At 41.8% G+C, this 19,587-nt stretch overlaps 2 protein-coding genes, 1 long non-coding RNA gene and 3 other non-coding genes across 8 annotated transcripts in view; 3 read left to right on the top strand and 3 right to left on the bottom strand.

The window, feature by feature from the left end:
* Nucleotides 1–51: 51 nt before the first annotated feature.
* Nucleotides 52–10,425, top strand: snrnp48 (small nuclear ribonucleoprotein 48 (U11/U12)). 2 transcript variants are annotated; one of them, XM_031319345.2, is made up of 9 exons: nucleotides 52–320; nucleotides 2,977–3,090; nucleotides 5,302–5,362; nucleotides 6,275–6,355; nucleotides 7,221–7,403; nucleotides 7,659–7,780; nucleotides 8,612–8,709; nucleotides 8,840–8,962; nucleotides 10,162–10,425. In XM_031319345.2, the coding sequence occupies exons 1-9, from the start codon at nucleotides 177–179 to the stop codon at nucleotides 10,268–10,270; spliced, it is 1,035 nt and encodes a 344-aa protein (XP_031175205.1). In that variant the 5' UTR covers nucleotides 52–176; the 3' UTR covers nucleotides 10,271–10,425. The 2 variants fall into 2 exon arrangements, with proteins under 2 accessions (XP_031175205.1, XP_031175214.1); XM_031319354.2 differs by having other exon boundaries at nucleotides 54–314; nucleotides 2,974–3,090.
* Nucleotides 10,426–11,140: 715 nt separating this feature from the next.
* The window catches only part of zgc:113232 (uncharacterized protein LOC541546 homolog), a 44,809-nt gene continuing 36,362 nt past the window's right edge, over nucleotides 11,141–19,587 (top strand). Inside the window, exons 1-5 of one of the 2 annotated variants that reach the window (XM_036006189.1) lie at nucleotides 11,141–13,315; nucleotides 16,810–16,919; nucleotides 17,019–17,103; nucleotides 17,640–17,705; nucleotides 19,305–19,477. In XM_036006189.1, coding sequence (XP_035862082.1) covers nucleotides 17,666–17,705; nucleotides 19,305–19,477 — 213 coding nt within the window. In that variant the 5' untranslated portion in view covers nucleotides 11,141–13,315; nucleotides 16,810–16,919; nucleotides 17,019–17,103; nucleotides 17,640–17,665. The remainder of the gene's footprint in view (nucleotides 13,316–16,809; nucleotides 16,920–17,018; nucleotides 17,104–17,639; nucleotides 17,706–19,304; nucleotides 19,478–19,587) is intronic. The other variant, XM_031319123.2, reaches the window with a different exon arrangement.
* On the top strand, nucleotides 13,322–16,234 carry LOC118496059. The gene is made up of 3 exons (XR_004898531.1): nucleotides 13,322–13,474; nucleotides 15,782–15,783; nucleotides 16,224–16,234. It is a non-coding gene; the product is annotated as an uncharacterized LOC118496059 (long non-coding RNA).
* trnap-agg lies at nucleotides 16,132–16,203 on the bottom strand. The gene has a single exon. It is a non-coding gene; the product is annotated as a tRNA-Pro (tRNA).
* On the bottom strand, nucleotides 17,503–17,574 carry trnap-ugg. The gene has a single exon. It is a non-coding gene; the product is annotated as a tRNA-Pro (tRNA).
* Nucleotides 18,893–18,964, bottom strand: trnap-cgg. Its single transcript has one exon. It is a non-coding gene; the product is annotated as a tRNA-Pro (tRNA).

The following is a 19,587-nucleotide window of genomic DNA, read 5'->3' as shown; positions in this document are numbered from 1 at the left end:
AATAATGAAATAGTGGACTTCAACTACCAGCATGCATCGCTCCCGTGCTCCAGGCGCCAACGCCCCGTGACACGTCATAACCTCGCGCAGAATATGGCTGCCGCAAGTGCAGCGAAAACATAACACCGATTATTTTGGGACAAATTATCATCTGATTTTGACTTAAAAACCTCAAAATGTCCGACTCATTAAAAACACAGACTCTTCAGGATCGACTGGACCGTCTACAGGAGCTGACAGAGTTCACAGAAAACTGCAAAAAGCAGCTAAACGACATATTTGAAACGCTGGGATGGTCGCTCGACGACTCCAACCACCAGGTAACCCGTTGGGTTAACGTTACGATCATAGACTGTAGTCTATGGTTACGATACGCTACGTATGATATTGTACGAGTTCCGAGCTCGTAAATCTGAGGTCAGGGGGCATGTTTACGACTTTGACCTCGTTAAAAACGAGTTGCGAGGTAAATAGAACGCGGCATTAGTTTAGCGTTTAGTTTTAACGTCCCATATTATAATAAAAATAACACAACGTGGTTATCATATTCAGAATTTAATTAAAGGAAAGCGTTGCTTTTCAGTTGCCGAACGGGACACCGAGTAAAGGCAAGGCAGCTTTATTTGTAACGTCTAGCACAGTGGTTCTCAAGCTTTTTTTCAGTAATGTAGCTAGCTACCCCCTTTGAACAGTTTTTGAAGCCGTGTAGCTAGCTAGGTACCCCTTAACCAGCGCGAATAATTTTTGGTAGAAAAAAAATCTTTACAAAGAGGAACAATACAGCGCAGTCAGCGATAGATTTACTAAACAACAGCCTCCATCCATCCATCTTCGTCCGCTTATCCGGTCTCGGGTCGCGGGGGTAGCAGCTCCAGCAGGGGACCCAAACTTCCCTTTCCCGAGCCACATTAACCAGCTCCGACTGGGGGATCCCAAGGCGTTCCCAGGCCAGGTTGGAGATATAATCCCTCCACCTAGTCCTGGGTCTTCCCAGAGGCCTCCTCCCAGCTGGACGTGCCTGGAACACCTCCCTAGGGAGGCGCCCAGGGGGCATCCTTACCAGATGCCCGAACCACCTCAACTGGCTCCTTTCGACGCGAAGGAGCAGCGGCTCTACTCCGAGCTCCTCACGGATGACTGAGCTTCTCACCCTATCTCTAAGGGAGACGCCAGCCACCCTCCTGAGGAAACCCATTTCGGCCGCTTGTACCCTGGATCTCGTTCTTTCGGTCATGACCCAACCTTCATGACCATAGGTGAGGGTAGGAACGAAAACTGACCGGTAGATCGAGAGCTTTGCCTTCTAAACAACAGCCTTGTACCTGGAAAACATTTAAATGCTGATGGACAAAGGCAATGGGAAAAGACGGTAGAAAGAAGGAAGTAAGGCAAGAATAGGACGAAAATAGTAATACAAACTTCGAAAACAAACACAGTAGAAAGAAGGAAGGCAACACTAGGGCGACAAAAGTGACAACAACTTTGAAAAAAGCAACAAAAAAAAACTTGAAGAAAAAGACAGTAGAAAAAAGTAAGGAAGAAAGGCAAGAATAGGTCAAAACAAACGACAAAACCTTCAAAAAAAGCTGACAAATTTCAAAAACTTTGTAAAAAGCGACAAACTTGCAGGAAAAAAAGACAGTAGAAGTAACTATACAGCCTTGTAACTGAAAAACATTTAGCAAAAAATGTCACGTACCCCCTGCAGCCCATCTAAAGTACCCCCAGGGGTACACGTACCCCCATTTGAGAAACACTGGTCTAGCACATGTCAGCAACAAGGCAATTCAAATGTTTAACGTTAGCTACATAAAACATTAGAGCCGTTAAAAACAATTAAAAATATAAAAACAGCTAAAATAGAATAAGACCAATGTGAAATACAAGAACAAAAGTTACAGTCTAGTCAAAGAAATGAGTAAAAAAAGGCAGTATCCTAAAGAAAAGTCTTCAGCCTTGATTTAGAATACCTGAGAGTTGCAGCGGAGCTGCAGTTTTCTGGGAGTTTGTTCCAGATATGTGGAGCATAAAAACTGCTTTTCCATGTTCTGGCTCTGGGGACAGAAAGCAGACCTGACGCAGACATTACTATATTATTATTATTATTATTTTTATTATTATTATTATTATTATACACTATTACAAAGACAAAGAAAGGAAAAACTAAAACACGTAGAAAAAACAACACCATCCTAAGACGGTATACGTGCAGTTTAGTGTCCCAAATTATTTTCCAAAAACTGAGTGTCCCAAATGATGAGGGTCTTATTTGAGACAGGTTACCATAACCATAACCCAAACACATGTTAAACAGGTGGTTTAGCAGGTTCATAATTAAGGACATTGTATGGGGAATTTGGGTCATGACCGAAAGAACGAGATCCAGGGTACAAGCGGCCAAAATGGGTTTCCTCAGGAGGGTGGCTGGCGTCTCCCTTAGAGATAGGGTGAGAAGCTCAGTCATCCGTGAGGAGCTCGGAGTAGAGCCGCTGCTCCTTCGCGTCAAAAGGAGCCAGTTGAGGTGGTTCGGGCATCTGGTAAGGATGCCCCCTGGGCGCCTCCCTACGGAGGTGTTCCAGGCACGTCCAGCTGGGAGGAGGCCTCGGGGAAGACCCAGGACTAGGTGGAGGGATTATATCTCCAACCTGGCCTGGGAACGCCTCGGGATCCCCCAGTCGGAGCTGGTTAATGTGGCTCGGGAAAGGGAAGTTTGGGGTCCCCTGCTGGAGCTGCTACCCCCGCGACCCGAGACCGGATAAGCGGACGAAGATGGATGGATGGTATGGGGAATTTGGGACACTAAACTGCACATATACCCATAAGACCAATACAAAACTACTTAAACTTTGAGTCTGAAATATCAGGTGAAACTTATATTTGTGTGTGCAGACAAACACAGAGCCAGAGTGTGGTGGTGTGTTTCATCTAAACATAAATCTAGAAACTGATTTTGTTTCTTTTTTAATGTTTTCACAGGAAGCAATGGAGCAGTGTCCCTACGACCCCAACCACAGAGTCCCGGTGAGGAGCATGGAGAAACACAAAGCCTCCTGCCGCCGCCGAAAGATGGGCTACTCCGCTGAGGAGGAGGTAACATACACACGGCTCTAGTCCAAAGTAGAAAGTTATGAGTAGGGGTGGAACAAAATATGAATACGGCAACATATGGTTGTCTTTTATTCGTGGGATACGGAATACGCTGGCGCCACTATCGATATTGTAATTATTAAAATAAGGCGCTCTAAATAGATTCCCCTGCTCCCAGTGTCGGTGCTTCGTGTCTCCTCGAGGTGGCGCTCAGCACATGAATGAGAGACACTTGAACATAAGTTAACCAGCCAAAGAGGAAGAGGTTTTCAACGGGATGGCCATAGACTGTTGATATTAATGGACAAAGCATCCGGTTTGGCGAAGTGCTGCAAATGCGGAAGTGCCTTAAACCTGCATTCTATCTGAATTCCAGCAGGGGGCGACACGTGCGGTTGCAAAAGGAGGTCGGTTGAGAGTGACCCACTGCACACTTGATTTATTGCCTCAGTAAACATTTTCATAATGACTTTATGGTCTCAAACACTAGTTTTAAGTTGTCTGCAACACAGAATTATGTTAATTTTTTAAATTATGGTCTTGTTGATTTTAAAATCGACGATAAAATAGGGCGTGTTTTAGGGCGTGGCTATGATGTGGTTGACAGTTTGCAGCCTGTCTTATATGTAATATAACTATGGGACACAGATATATGTAAAACCTAGCGAAGCTAAATCTTACCTCGAATTATGTATGCTAGCTTTCAGCAGCAGTTGCATCCAGATTGCCAGTGAAAGTGTGTAACGTAACGTAGAGTGTTAGCAGCGTTGCCAACTAGAGATGGTCCGATACCATTTTTTGCTTCCCGATTCTGATACCTGAACTTGCGTATCGGCTGATACTGAGTACTGATCCGATACCAGTGTGTCATATATTTTATTATGTTTTAACAACTGTATACTACTATCTCTGTATGATGATATGATGTATAACAGCTGTATACTACTATCTCTGTATGATGATATGATGTATAACAGCTGTATACTACTATCTCTGTATGATGATATGATGTATAACAGCTGTATACTACTATCTCTGTATGATGATATGATGTATAACAGCTGTATACTACTATCTCTGTATGATGATATGATGTATAACAGCTGTATACTACTATCCCTGTATGGATGATATGATGTATAACAGCTGTATACTACTATCCCTGTATGATGATATGATGTATAACAGCTGTATACTACTATCTCTGTATGATGATATGATGTATAACAGCTGTATACTACTATCCCTGTATGGATGATATGATGTATAACAGCTGTATACTACTATCCCTGTATGATGATATGATGTATAACAGCTGTATACTACTATCTCTGTATGATGATATGATGTATAACAGCTGTATACTACTATCCCTGTATGGATGATATGATGTATAACAGCTGTATACTACTATCCCTGTATGATGATATGATGTATAACAGCTGTATACTACTATACCTGTATGGATGATATGATGTATAACAGCTGTATACTACTATCCCTGTATGTACTTCCGGATACCAGCGTTTTAGGCAGTATCGGAGGCGATACTGGTATTGGTATCGGAACATCTCTATTGCCAACTCTTAGCTAACATCACAGTCAGATACCGCCCAACAGTCTATGGCTCCTCCCTCTCGTCTAAAATCGTCACATCCACAACGAGGATGGCTGCGCCCGTAACGGCAAACTCGACGACTCATAGCAGATCTCCACAAACCAATGGGTGACGTCACACATGCTCTGTCCATTAATATTATACAGTCTATGGGCGTGGCGGACAGCAGTTTGAGGAAAATAACAGATGCCTCAGCCATGTTTAGGTCCAAAGTTTGGACCCACTTCGGCATTTATACTATTGATGGGCCAAACAAAATTGATAAGAAAGAGTACGCAATATGCAAGAGCTGCCTCGTAAAAGTAAATAATCAATTACAGGATTGTCTAGCAATATTGTGATTATCCCCGGATTTTTGTATTGGGATATCATCCGTATTGTGAGCCATGTTTCGTCCATCTTAGTGTATCGTGAGGTACCCAGCTCTGATTTCCACCCTAGTTATATGAGTAAGGCATTTCAGACGTTTACTATACATTTCCCTTTACGGGTGTGTTTTACAACCTCAGTCTGTGCCAGTACACCATGAACTCTGTGTTAATGTAATGCTCTTAATCATTAAGAGAGCAGTAACAGGTTTTATCACTCTATTGCAGGCGGAGATGTACGACCCTTCTGTGTGTTATGAGAACAGCAGTGTCAGAAGCTTTACAATGGGTGAGTCATTACTGATTACCGTTATCTTAAATCCCAATTCAGATAATCTGGGTCAAGGGTGCAATAAAATGACATTTTTTTCCTTTTTTAAATCAGAATCAGAAGATTTATTGTCATTGTACAAAATGAACAACGACATTTTTAGCAGCAGTTCACCCAGTAACATAGCTCTAAATCTAAAAAGACAGGACATGAATAGTAAAACAACAATCAGAAATAGAAAGAAATATACACACTAAAGGTACTAGGTATTGCACATGGTCCGTATGTGAAGGTGTGAATGTGTGTGCGTGCGGGGGGGGTGCTAGTGAGTGTGTGTGTGTTTAGTGTGGTGATGGCTTGTGGAAAGAAGCTTTGATTGGAAGAAAATGTCTTGAAGGCCATAAAATTATTATGATGCTTTTGCTCCTGGAAATAACAACATAGACAATACAACCACTGTTATTATTATATAAAGTTATATAGCTCCAAAGATCACCTGACTGAAGTCAAGATGTTCCGGAAAAATAATCTTTGTTTTTAAAGGGGAAGGTAAAAAGGACCTAAAATCAAATATACCTCTTGTTCTTGTCCTTGTTTTTGGGATAACTTTTTATAAAGATACGTTTTAAAGAACAGGAAAGAACACACTTAAAGAACTGCAAGATGGTATCAAATAAGTTTTTCATTCATAAGATCTTTTTATTGTTTCTTCATTTAAAAAAATACAACCACCTACCTCAACCGTGCACCTGTTCTTCTTGTTAACATTTTTTATCTTTACTATGGGATGATATGAAATACAAATGGAAGTTAACGTGTATGTTTCTGGTTTAACCAGCCCTGCCCAGAAACACACACTTTGTATTTTTCTTGGTACATTTCTCACACGTTTCTCTCACGTTGTCATCATGTCATTTTTCTTTCATTCAGACAAATCCACCCAGCACCAGGTGATCCTGCAGGCGAGGTCTGCTGCACCGCTGATGAGGATGGAGGGAGTCTTCTGGCAAGGTGTGAGCTTAATTTGTAAAGGTTCACTGTCATCGGCGCAAATGTATACTGTCCTGACCAGAGATAGGTTATAGTTAGATTTCACAATCCAATAACGTTTAGTCTTAAACCCCAGATGCAGTGACTAACCACTAGATGTCACCAGAGCAATATCTTACGCCATCCTCACTAACTCGTCACGCAGCTGTTTGCTCCCTCTCGACCTACATCGGCCTCATCCTCCCCCCCCCACCCCCCAAAAAAAAAATATTAATCCCGCTAAATAAGAACCTATATTTTCTTGATTTGAGATTGTTGGCTTTTATGTGATGTCATATTTCTGCTGACGTATCTTATACCGTGTGTTGTGTGTTCTGTTCGCAGTGACAGTGGTGAGTATTAGAGAGGAGCTGGGCTCTAGAAAGTTCTGCAGCTCTGGTTCAGGCTTGCCTGATTACGTGTAGTATCCTTTAACATCATATCCTTTTAAAACCACAGGGCTGGGCTGGGACACACACACACACACACACACGCACACACACTGTATACATATTTTAGCAAACTCTTTTCCCTTTACGTGTTGGGGAAAATCTTCATACACAAGACAAGACTTCATGTACATAATATTAATGTCACTTCCTCTTTCTATGAAGTCCACTGCTGAAATTATTCCAGTTAAAAGCCATGATCGCTTACTGATTTCATTCACTAGATCCATATTGATCACAAAGAAGGAGATGAACAATTGATAAAAGCTCACAGCTCACAGCTGGACTCGTATCATGGGAGGAGTTCTGTTGACCACATCTGGATGTATAATAGTGTTTTTTTAAAGCACAGTGTGTCAGGGCGATTTGTGTGTAAAGCTTCTCTGGTCCTCCATCAGGTCAGTACTCCGGCCAGCCCGTCGACGTGCCTGAGAACCACAAGCGCGCGGTGTGTGACCTCACTGTGGCCGACCGACTTGCTCTGTACGATCATGTGGTCGGCGTCTTCAACCAGCAGAAGGAAGCGGCCTCCTCCAGTAACGACGACCTCTACGTAGACTTGGTGTCCAAACTCCAGAAGGGTAAGACTCGCACATCACGGTGAAGACTCCCAAACATCAGAATGATATAGGAACAAAACTGGGTCAGATTACCTGTACATGGAAAACCGCAACAATTTGGCTCATAAAATCTTCCTCATCAGCTGTTTGTTCCCGTTAAAAATAGTTTCTGTTTGGCTTCGCATTTTGCTTTTATTTTGGCGAATACACAAAGAGCAGTTTGTTTTTCCCCTTCAGCGTTGTCCTCAGGTAAAATGAGTGTGCGTTTGTGTGTAGATGAACAACAGAATGAACCAAAGACTCACCTGGAGCTGATGGCAGAGATGAGGGACTACAAGAGGCGGCGTCAGTCTTACCGAGCCAAGAACGTTCACATCACCAAGAAGTCCTACACTGAGGTACCAGCGAGCAACGGGGCAATGTTTGGCTGCTCCTTTTTAACCATAATCCCTTCTATATGTTGTCACACATTTTCAGGTCTCCTTGTGCTGTTAGTTTATATCTTCAGTGGCAGTGGCCACAGACAGTGGCAATAATAGTCACAATAAAGATAATGGAACTATGACTAGAAATAGTAGTTGTAGTAGTTCAAGGCACTGCAGGGTGTTACAGGGTGTAGCAGGGCACTGCGGGGAGTAGCAGGGTGTAGCAGGGCACTGCAGAGCGTAGCAGGGCATAGTAGGGTGCGGAGCAGGACCACGGCGACAGCTGCAACCATGGGGGACTCTGGGGAATAAGCTCCCCAGAGCTAAGTTAGTAACAAGCATTTCTGGGACATGGATGCACACATTTAGGCCTTTACTGTAACAGCTTAGACATGAAAGGGGAGAGAGAGAGGGGGAATGACATGCACATAAGTGCCGCAGGTCGGCAACAAACCCGCAGCCTCTGCGTCGAGGACTGAGCCTCTGTATATGGCGGCACGCTCTACCACTAGGGCACCCAACGTCTCATTACCTCACTGGCTGTTATGACCAATCAATGCAACAGATTCTTGAAATGCACAGAAATCTTCAATCACTACACCCTGAGGAAGGCTCGAGCCGACACACGTTGGTGTGCTTTTAAAAGTCTTGCCAAATGAATTAAAGGCCTTTTTTAATTTTTTGTAACCAAACTTTATGCCTGCATATGTTTTTTTTTTTTATGACTTTTCTGGTCATAACTCTTCCTCCTGTCCATGAACTTTATAAAGGTACTAATTGATTGTGACTGTGCTCACCTTGTAGGTGATCAGAGAGGTGATCAACGTCCACTCTGAGGAGCTCAGCAGACAGTGGAGAGAAGAAGAGGACGAGTCGACGAGATCGGAACTCTCCTCCCAAAGGTACGACAAAACACTGTGACCCCCCTGACGATGATGTCATTTTGTTTTAATAAGGAAATTAAACGTATTTTTGGAGCGAAGAAAATCTGTCGGAGCACTGCGTCAACGATTGATATTCTCTGTCTGTCAGGCGTCGGCTGGATGAGAGGCGGTCGGTGTCGTCAGAGTCTCGCCACTCCCACAGCAGACGCCATCGCAGCCGAGAGCGAAGCCCAGACAGAGAGAGCAAGAAGAAGAGGAAGAAGAGGGAGAGGTGAGAGAGGACAAATTAAAGTGCTCGTATTATGCTTTTTGGCGTTTTCCCTTTCCTTAATTGTGTTATATATCTTTTTTGTGCATGTTATAGGTTTACAAAGTGATAATGCTCGCCTAGCTGCTAGTGTAGCACGCCCTCATACTTGGCTAGTAGTCCTTACCTAGGTACTGTCAGGGCACGCCCTCATACTCTGCTTCTGACTGGCTAGTAGTCCTTACCTAGGTACTGTCAGGGCACGCCCTCATACTCTGCTTCTGACTGGCTAGTAGTCCTTACCTAGCTACTGCGGGTGTGTGACTCCCAACAAAGATAGAACAGAAGTGAGAGGTCTCACTCTGTAGCTAAAACAAAGAGCTCAACACACAGGGTGAAAAGAGGAGCTGCAGCAATGTGCATGTTTTGAAAATTAAACCATGCAAACTTATTGTCTAAATACAATTATGAACCTGAAAATGAGCATAATATGAGCACTTTAACTAATATTGTATACAGTTGTTTTTTTATGCTTCATTACTGGATGCTTAACATAAGTTTGTCATCTTTTAAAACAACTTGTACAAAATGCAGCTGCCAGACTATTAACCAGAACAAGTCGCCAGTCTCCTATCACACCAATCCTTGCATCCCTTTATTGGCTTCCCGTGAAATTCAGAATACCGTCTAAGATCCTGTTGATTACCTTCAAGGCATTACATGACCTTCCCCACCCCCGCTACATTTCTGAGCTGCTTGTTCCTCACTCCACTACACGCCCACCCAGATCCTCGCCCCTTGGTCTTTTATCCATTTCTCGCTCCAACTACAAAACCAGAGGAGACTGTGCCTTTGCCATTTTACCCATATTTACTCCAACCCTCTGGAATCTTCTCCCTCACTCTGTCAGGTCTGCTGAATCTCTGGACTGTTTTAAACGTCTTTTACAAACCCACCTTTATACATTGGCCTAAATATGCTGTATTTTAAACGTAATGTTTAGTCTTATTTATTTATTCATATGTATTGTGCATTTGCGTGTGAAGCACTTTGTAACTGTGTGTTTTTAAAAGTGCTGTATAAATAAAGTGTTACTTACTTCTTACGACGCAGCTATAGAAAAAATATGAGATGGCAACAGTCATTGGTCAAAACTTTATTGGTAAAACAGGCTTTTGTTTCTGAAAGTGACATGTATTCTCACTGTTGTTGCATCTTTGCAGGGAATCCCGTTCTCCTGATGACCACCACCACCACCACGACCGCAAGAAGAAGAAAAAGAAGAAGAAGAAGGAGGAGAAGAAAGAGGAGAAGAAAGAGGAGAAGTGCTAGTGCTGGATCAGCAACAACCGATCAGATGAGGTCAAAGGTCACCGTGGCTCCTACGGGTCAGAAGATGTCAGGTGTCATAATATTTTAAGATTATAAACGAGGGGATTTTGCAAATAAATACATGAGAATAAAGTTTTGGGAACCAGCAACATCAACATTTTGAGCTTTTTTTTTTTGCTTCACAAACACCATTTTAAAATATCAAATATGCCTTTCCTATCATCTTTTAATACTACTGCTTTTAAATTTCTCAGCTTTTACAGTGTAATTCCATGTCTGCAAGTAACGTGTTGAATAATCTGTTAATTATTTTCTTGATTAGTTGTTTGGTCTAAAAGCTAGCTAGCTAACGATGGACTAGCAGAGCAAGTGTAATGTGTTTACTAGCGGTCACGTGCAGTGAATGGTTACTATGCTTTTACGTCCGTTTCGGTGAGCCCAGAGGGAAAATATGACCTTTTAAAAGTAGCCTACATTTACGATAGCTAGCTAACGATAGACTACAGAGAAAGTGTGAGATTTTTACGTCCGTTTCGGAGCGACAGAGGGAAAATATTTCAGTCGACACATTAAAACCAAAATTTGCGTTCTAATCCGGTCGGATTCCTACCGGTTGCATAGGAGATCGTGCCTTTGCCATTTTAGCTCCAACCCTCTGGAATCTTCTCCCTCAGTCTGTCAGGTCTGCTGAATCTCTGGACTGTTTTAAACGTCTTTTACAAACCCACCTTTATACGTTAGCCTCTCTCTAAAATGTCAGAAAATGGTGAAAAATGTGGATCAGTGTTTCCCAAAAAGCCCAAGATGACGTCCTCAAATGTCTCGTTTTGTCCACAACTCAAAGATATTCAGATTACTGTCACAGAGGAGAGAAGAAACTAGAAGATATTCACATTTAACAAGCTGACATCAGAGAAGTTTGACTCTTTATTCATAAAAAATTACTCAAACTGATTTAATTGATTATCTAAATAGTTAGCGATTAATTTAATAGTTGACAACTAATCGATTAATCTTTGCAGCGCTAGCGCCAGTCTTGAACAGCCCCCCCTCTCCCCTCCGCCTCTTCCTGATTGGCTGTGAGTGGTTTTCAACTACGGACCACATGGAATGTTGGACGGGAGTGTCATAGCTGGCACACTTATGTCACGGGGTTAAAGGTCACTCTGGTTTCAGGCTTGACTTTGCAGAGTGTCCTCACGTGTTTACACAAGGTTTCTGCAGTCGTTGGGAAGAATCCTGGGAAGTCTTTTCATTTGACATGTGGCTTTTAGAGGTCTTTGGGAGAAAAAAAATCCAGTTTGGAAAAAAGATGCTACTTAAAATGTTCAAGTCATCATTTTAAAACTACATCAGATCACACGTTATGTAATGAGTTGTCACGAGACTTGTGAAGGGAAACGCGTAGGATTATTATTATTCTCGCTGTACCGTAAATGAACTCAGTTTACATGTTAGAATACTCCAGTTTGTTTAGCTATACAGTCTTCTTTTTGTCTTCTTTTGAGCATTTTAGGCCTTCATTTTGTGACAGGACAGCTTAGACGAGGACTGTGCCTCTGTATATGGGCGCACGCTCTACCAGGTGAGCTACCCAGGCGCCCGTAGATCTACATGCTTCTGAATAAACTCAAACTTAGTAACATTTCTCTAAAGGCTTCAACCGGCTTCAACTCACAATTATCTTTGGTCGAAAAAACAAAAGACAATGAAAAATGTACAACACCTTTCCCCGAGCCCAAGATGACATCATTCAACGTCTTGTTTTGTCTAACCAAGAGTCCAAAAATCAAAGATATTCTGTTTTACAGTAATGTCAACAGTTAGTAACAAAACAGCAAGTTCGCACATTTTAGGAGTTGGAACCATCAAATTTTTAGCATTTTTTTTGCTCGAAAGATTACTTACAAGATTCAACGATTATTTAAAATAGTTGCTTAAATGTTCTGTTGATCAACTTATAGTTGCAGCTCTAGTTCAGATCAGTGTGAAGTTTAGCCTAGATCGTTTAAATTATATCTCATTTAATTCTTTCATCACAGTACTGTTTTAGTTCTTTCTATTTTTAAGATGAATTCATTCAATATATTTTTGAAAGTCCTGTGTTTGGGGCGGCCTCCAGCTCACCCAGTAAGAGCGTGCGCCCCACGTAGGGCTTTGCAGCGGCCCGGGTTCGAATCCAACCTGTGGCCCTTTACTGTGTCATCCCATCTCTTTCCTGTGTAGCCACTGTCACTACAGAATAAAGGGAAACCCCCCCAAAAATCTTAAAGAAAAGAAAGTCCTGTGTTGAAAAAGTTTTGTATTTTTCATAAAACAAAACCTTTTTGTATCCCGATGTTGCCAAAGATGACTTCTTCTGATATAATGAAGGTTATTGTGACAAGATAAAACGTATAGTTGAGTAGAGTTTCCATTTCGAGCTGCAGATAAAGTGTTTGCTGCCTCTTGCAAAAGTGTAAAGTATTGACATGTTACAAGTTGACTTTTTGGCATGAAGATTATGTTTCGTTGGCAGCAGGATGTGTCCTAAACCATTAAACAGTTTTCAGTGAAATGTGGTGGAAAGTTGTAAGCAAAAGAGTTCATTTGTGGTGGAGATTTCAGATATTAAAATGTGAAAGGAATGTTCATTATGAAAAGAATAATGTAGGTTAAAAGTTAAGACTTTGCTGGCATGAGTTTTCTGCGCAAATCCATCCATCTCTTTTTCTCTCTGTGTGTTCCCTGCCGATGCTGGATTCTGGCTCAGGTATTTCTCACCCTGTTGAGATGCAGAGATAGAGGACGAGAAGAAGAAGAACAAAAAAAAAAAAGACAGAGGATCCCGTCAGTACCTGGGAACCTGAGGGATCCTGGAAAGACAGAGAGGAGACAGAGACAGGACAGGGGGAACCATCGGGGTGATAATGCTGTGAGGAGAGCTGCTCAGGGAAAGCTAAATCAGGTCGTTTCTCTATCCTCGTCTGTATCCCGAAAGCGTCCTGTGCAGGATCTGGTCTGGTCTGAGGGGACTGCAGCACCATGGGAGCCTCCAGCGACAAGGTAAGAGAGGACGGTCTGGGTTTGGCCGGGGGCCCTGAAGGTTTGGTGTCTGTTTTAGCCCCCTGATGGGAGCAGCGGTGGAATAATAGTTGATTTGAGTCATCCGGGATTAAATTAAAATGATTTTTTTGGGGGTTAATGGAAAGAAAATTGTGTACAGTAACTGTAATTGGACAGAGCCGTTGCAACATGGTTGGTTACAGCAATGGGACACCTTGTAGAGCAAAGAAACTGTCCAGGTTCAGCAGCTTTTAAACGGGACAAACAGTAGCTGGACATTTGAGTGTAAAAGTGATCCAGCAAAGGGTTGGTTTTTCCAACTTTAGTCTGAATTGCCTGCTTCCCAGGGTGTCAACAAGCCCTTACAAGTGTCAAAATACCAGGCTTTAAAATCAGCATTTTTAAAATAAATTGTAATAAGTGAGTTCTTCCTTTCCACATTTAAATATTAGCAGATTTGCGGTCTCTTTTGTTCGATTTAGTTTGTTTCTCCAGGAGCAAGATCAGAGGTTTCACAGCCTGGAAAACTCATTGACATAATTCCAACAAATATACTTTATCCTTACACTTCCCTGACCCTATGTGTTGGGGGGGGGAAAAAAGCCTGTTGTTGATAAACCAAACTTGTGTCGTACTGAACTGACCTGCAGAGAGAATCTAGCTGAAACCCAGCAGTTATTTGTGCAAAAACTTTATTTAAACATGTTTGTATTTGCCCTTAAAAATAATATTTTATTATTCATTTCTGCTATCTGCATAGCCTTTTCTTCATACAACAGAGGAACTTACTCAGCGTCATGCTTCACATTCAAGTGTGCTGAGAAATCAAAAGGTCAGTTGGTGTGAAACAATCAAGGTCTGTCTGGCTTTGTGTGGGAGTCTGAGAGGGCATTCTGTGGATCATTTTCCGACAGATTGTATTTCGTCACTCGACTGCCTGTGGCATTTTTCTCTTGATAGGTGCGTCATACCAAAGCCCGATCTTTTACAGGTTATATGTATGGATTTGTATTTCCCCTGAAAGTGCATACCGGCCAGACTCAAGCGAGGCATTTTTATTTAGTGAAGTAAAGTACAATCCGTGTGAAAATAAATACATTTGAGTCCCAAAATGAAATAAAGAAATGAAACACCCTGAAATGTCAAAAGTTGGTGTGAAACAATGAAGGTCTGTCTGGCTTTGTGTGCGAGTTCTGCTGAGAGGGCATTTCTGTGGATCATTTTCCATTGTGGTTAATGATGACAGATTGTATTTTGTCACTTGACTCCCTGTGGCATTTTTCTCTTGAAGATCTTTTACAGGATATATGTATGGTTTTGTAATTCCCCTGAAAGTGCATACTGGCATTTTTATTTAGTGAAGTAAAGTACAATCCGTGTGAAAATAATTACATTTGAGGCCCAAAAGGAAATAAGGAAACAAAACACCCTGAAATGTCAAAAGATGTGGCATTTTACAGTAGCAATGTTGCATGAAACTAACCACAAAAACCCGTGAGAAGATGTTAAGTATGAAAGAACATGCAGCGAATGTAGGGAGTGTCTCACCTCCCTGTCCCAGAGGTCCTGCAGGTCAGGATTATTAGTGTTTTTGCAACATGTTTTGCCTAATACTCCCATTACAGTTGATTTTGGATGCCGAAACTAACCTGTAGTGGGTGTTAATTTACAGCATCATACTGTACAGCAAACACAGAAACACTGGTGGCAGGAAGAGTGTTTTAGGATAAAACGTCTTGAAATTTGGCAACAAAAAGAAATCATGTTGACTTGCAGTATAGTGTAATACTGAACTGGCTCTCATAAAGAATCTGGCTGTAACTCACCAATTTTACTTGTGCAAAAACATGCTTTTATATTTGATCTTAAAATAATGTTATTATATCTTTCTGCTACCAGCATACACCCTGGAGATCAAGTTAAACACTGTTCATTTTTGTATTCTTGCCACCTTTTCTGTTTATTGTCTCATTGTCTAACAAAACCATACATTGCCTCTACTCTTTGCTGCATTTCTACTGAATCGAAAAAAGAAAAACTTAGATTTCTTTTGAAAGAAAACAAAGTGTCAGCATTGGTCTCATCATGGAATTTGTTGAAAATATAAAAAATTGCCAGCCATGACTGTCAACTAATGACTTTACCGCTCTACTTTGAACTAAATGGATAATTAAAGTTAAAGTTTTAAACAGAGTCATGTATAGTTGATTTGAAGTTTTGAGAGTTTAAATATTTCAGCTTACATAATGTCCTTTTCCAAAATCTAATTTCTCACAAGCTCAAACGGAGATTTCACAAAGCACACGAGGACATTGTGATTATTGTGAAAATATGATCCCCTTCAGTTTATTGGTCCTTTGTTCAGCTTCTCCAGCACGGTTAAATGTTTAGGGTTTTTTTCCACGGGTGGCGTTCAGGCTCCGAGTGAAGTTAAAGGAATGTCAGATGAGTCTGAGAAGAACTCAGCGGTTTTCACTCGGACAAAGAAACCTCTCAGTCTGTTTGAGTCTCACCCAAACACCAGCAGAGTCTCATCTGAGCAGGACAAACTCTCAGCAGCCGCACGGTGACCCTTTATAAATGTTGTCAACTTAAAGACTTTTCTGATCCTCCCTGAGACGGCAGAGTCATGGCGCCTGTTTATGAGAGAAGACCACATGTTTTAGCCTGATTCATCATGGCTGCACCTAAAGCTGCAATCATCGACACGAATCATGGTTTGGGCGCTGGGTTGTCCACAAACAAATGCTGTTTTGTATACAGCAAGTTAAACATCCATAATATGTTTGTCTTTAAGATTTCTTGTCCCAAAGAGAGGGCTCGTCCGGGATTTGAACCCGGGACCTCTCGCACCCTAAGCGAGAATCATACCCCTAGACCAACGAGCCATGTGTTTTACACTTCACAGAATCAGTTGTGACATGCTGTAGTGAAAGGGCTAGTTCAGCTGTTTTGAAGTGTGGTTGTTTGTGCTAATTCTCCACAGTAAGTGTGTTAGCTACAGCATTGATGGCGGTCGGCATGCCCCCAGTTTGGAGAAGCAGGCAGGAGTACCGACACGAAAGCTAAGCAATGTCCTGCTGTGGATGGGGGCAGCAGCTAAACGCATTTTAGGGACCTTTACGACAGAGAACTGAAGCCGTTATCTCTGCTCTCTTCAAAGCCACCAGACTCCTTTTGACAAAGATGTCATTATACCTCGCAGAACACGGGAGTTGCTGCTCTACCGCTGCCTCGATCACACAAATCACACAAACTAGCCGAACAAGGCAGCAGCAGAGCAGCAACTCCCGTATTCTGTGGTATAGGTTTTTGTCAAAGGAGTCTGGTGGCTTTGAAGAGAGCTTAGATGCATATAGCGGCTTCAGTTCCCCATCCGTAAGGGCTGTCTAACGGCCATCTACTGTAGGTAATACACTGACTATGGATAAGTACCTCATACAACCCCACTTTAAAACATCCAAACTGCCACTTTAATGCATGTGTCTGTCCAGGTGTTTCTACACACCTCTCAGTAAGTCTAAATTGTTATCATCTTCAGGTCAGTCAGTGATCGAAAATCAGGAGCCACATTTACTGGTTATCTGCCAAATATCCAAAACAGGTCAGATAACTGTTCCAGAGTATCTGCTTTGATGCTGTTCTGGTTTTCATAAAGTTGGTAGATGGTATTAAATGAGTAAATGTGTTTTTCCCCCTGCAGGCGTCTCTCCTCTCAGGGCTGCTTGTGTTCTTGCTCTGTGTCGTCTCTTCTCTCTGCCAGGATGAATATTCTGGATACCACTCAGGTTAGAGCTGCCACACACTGCTGTGATTTATCATTAACAGCTTATAAAGTGACTGTTTATTGCTGCTTCACCGAACAACAAAGGAAAAAACAATTAGGAACCGCAAAACTAGATTTTTTTTGTTGTAAGAGAGAGGTGAATAACAATGTTTGTGTTAGGGATGGAACAATAACTGTGTGGTCTAGAAAATGTCTGAAATCATCATAATCTACCAGAATTTACAGGTTTATTTTAACTTTTCTTACTGAGTCTGATTGTTTTTTTTTTGTGATTGTTGCATTGCATTTCTTTTGTTATTCTCTACTTTCCACTTACACATTGTTGTACATTTTGCAAGTTTTAATTTCCATATTATAGTTGTAAAAGTAATATCTATGAAACTTTTTTGTCATAAAGAGAGGGCTCGTCCGGGATTTGAACCCGGGACCTCTCGCACCCAAAGCGAGAATCATACCCCTAGACCAACGAGCCACTTGCTGTTCAATGCCATACAGTAAAATCAGGTCTGACTTATCATGTTTCACATGTCTGTCCAGGTGAGGTACACACCTATGAAGGCTCCATGGTCGACCACTTCGAAACCTCAGCCTCTCCTCAACCAGGTGAGTACAGGGACCCCAAAGTCAGCTATACATGATCCGCGGTAAAACCGCAAGGTAGAGCTGGGCAATATGGGAAAAAATCAAATATCACGACATTTTTGACCAAATACCTCAATATCGATATTGCGGCGATATTGTAGGTTGACAATTGGTGCTTACAAAAAATATTTACACAATGAGATTTTTGATAAATGATCATCATTAATGTGTATATAATGACTAAGTGGGTAAAGGCAAATAATAGAAAAGCTAGAACAGTCTGGTAAGTTCAAAAAATTAAATCACTTTTACTGTAGTTGTACAAATTACGACATGTTTAGCAAGACTTCCACCCATCACATATCACAGATCATTTGTATTTGTGCTGGCATTTATGTCTACCTAAGGCTCGGCAATATATCGATATTTTATTGATATTGTGATAGGAGATGTCCCTGGTTTTAAAGGCTACATATTTAAAACCAGGGACAGATAACACTTCATTTCACGATATTACGATATCCAAAATCTAAGACTATATCCAGTCTCATATCACGATATCAATATAATATCGACATATTGCCTAGCCCTACCGCGAGGTACGGCGCAGAGCAGACAGGCAAAGAGCAGCGCAGGTAAACATCACCATTGCTTCTGCAACATGACATCATGACTTTGCGTAAACATACACGCCACTTTTCCTAAAGCCAAATGGCGTTTTATCTGTACGCATTTTGAGCTATCCGCGTGTATGTCTACGCTGTATACAGCGGATGTAAACATACACGTGGCGTGTTATCACAAGAACGCGCCGTGCTATCGCGAGAACGTCACATGCGTGTAAAAAAAATATATTGGTGATAACACGCCAAAATGGTATATGAATTGGCGTGTCATACATACGCCACTTAGTGAGATCAGTCTGGCTTCTGCAGTTGGTTGCGCCTGGAAAGGACAGCTGTAACGAGGCTTTACTTTTTATTCTTATCTGACGGAAAATGACTGAACAATCAATCAATAAATACAAATATAAGTACATACAGTAATAATTAATGATTAAATACATACATAAAAGAACTCCATCAAACACTAAGACAAAGTACTCCTATATAGGTTTGACCAGCATCCATAATGCAGAACTGTTTATTGCCATCAGTTTTCATTCATGGTTGAGTTTTGTAAGTGTGTGAGATTGTCTTTCAAAGTAAGGGCTCGTCCGGGATTTGAACCCGGGACCTCTCGCACCCGAAGCGAGAATCATACCCCTAGACCAACGAGCCACTCACATATTGCTCCGCCAATAGAATTGGGTCTGATTTACATCGTTTTTTATGGAAACATCTGTTCCTGTATTTTTGTTCGTTAATCAGGTCCTAACCTCTGCATTTATTTATTCTTTTATTTATTTCCCTTCTTATTTATTCCTGTATTTATTTACAGATTTATTTATTTATTGAACCTTTTGCTATTCTTCTGTCGGCCATACTTGCGAATTGGTCCAAACAAAAAGCCCACCTAATCGTTGGTAGACCTTCAAACTAAAAAAGGACCACTAACTGTAAAACAAATGCACCATTAAGTCCCGGAACTAAGTCTAAAATGTCTCCTCTGTGCCATCAGAGTATCCACCTGAACCAACTCACAGCTACGACGAGGACCAGCGACCCGAGGAGGGGGATTACGACCCGTACGGCCCTGAACCCACGCAGGTCACCATGATGACCGAGGATGCCTTCCCCTACGCCACCACTGCCGAGTCCCACTACGCCAAAGAAGACACAGAGACCATGCAGGTATGACCGCTGAGGGCAGGAGGTCTTAACATTTCATAGCCAAAAAACGATTTGATTAATCCAGAAAATAATCAACAATGAAAAAAATGGATAGTTGCAGCCCTAATATC

This window comes from Sander lucioperca, chromosome 10, assembly GCF_008315115.2.
Source record: "Sander lucioperca isolate FBNREF2018 chromosome 10, SLUC_FBN_1.2, whole genome shotgun sequence".
Classification (NCBI taxonomy): domain Eukaryota; kingdom Metazoa; phylum Chordata; class Actinopteri; order Perciformes; family Percidae; genus Sander; species Sander lucioperca.
This window is presented reverse-complemented; position numbering and strand designations above follow the sequence as displayed.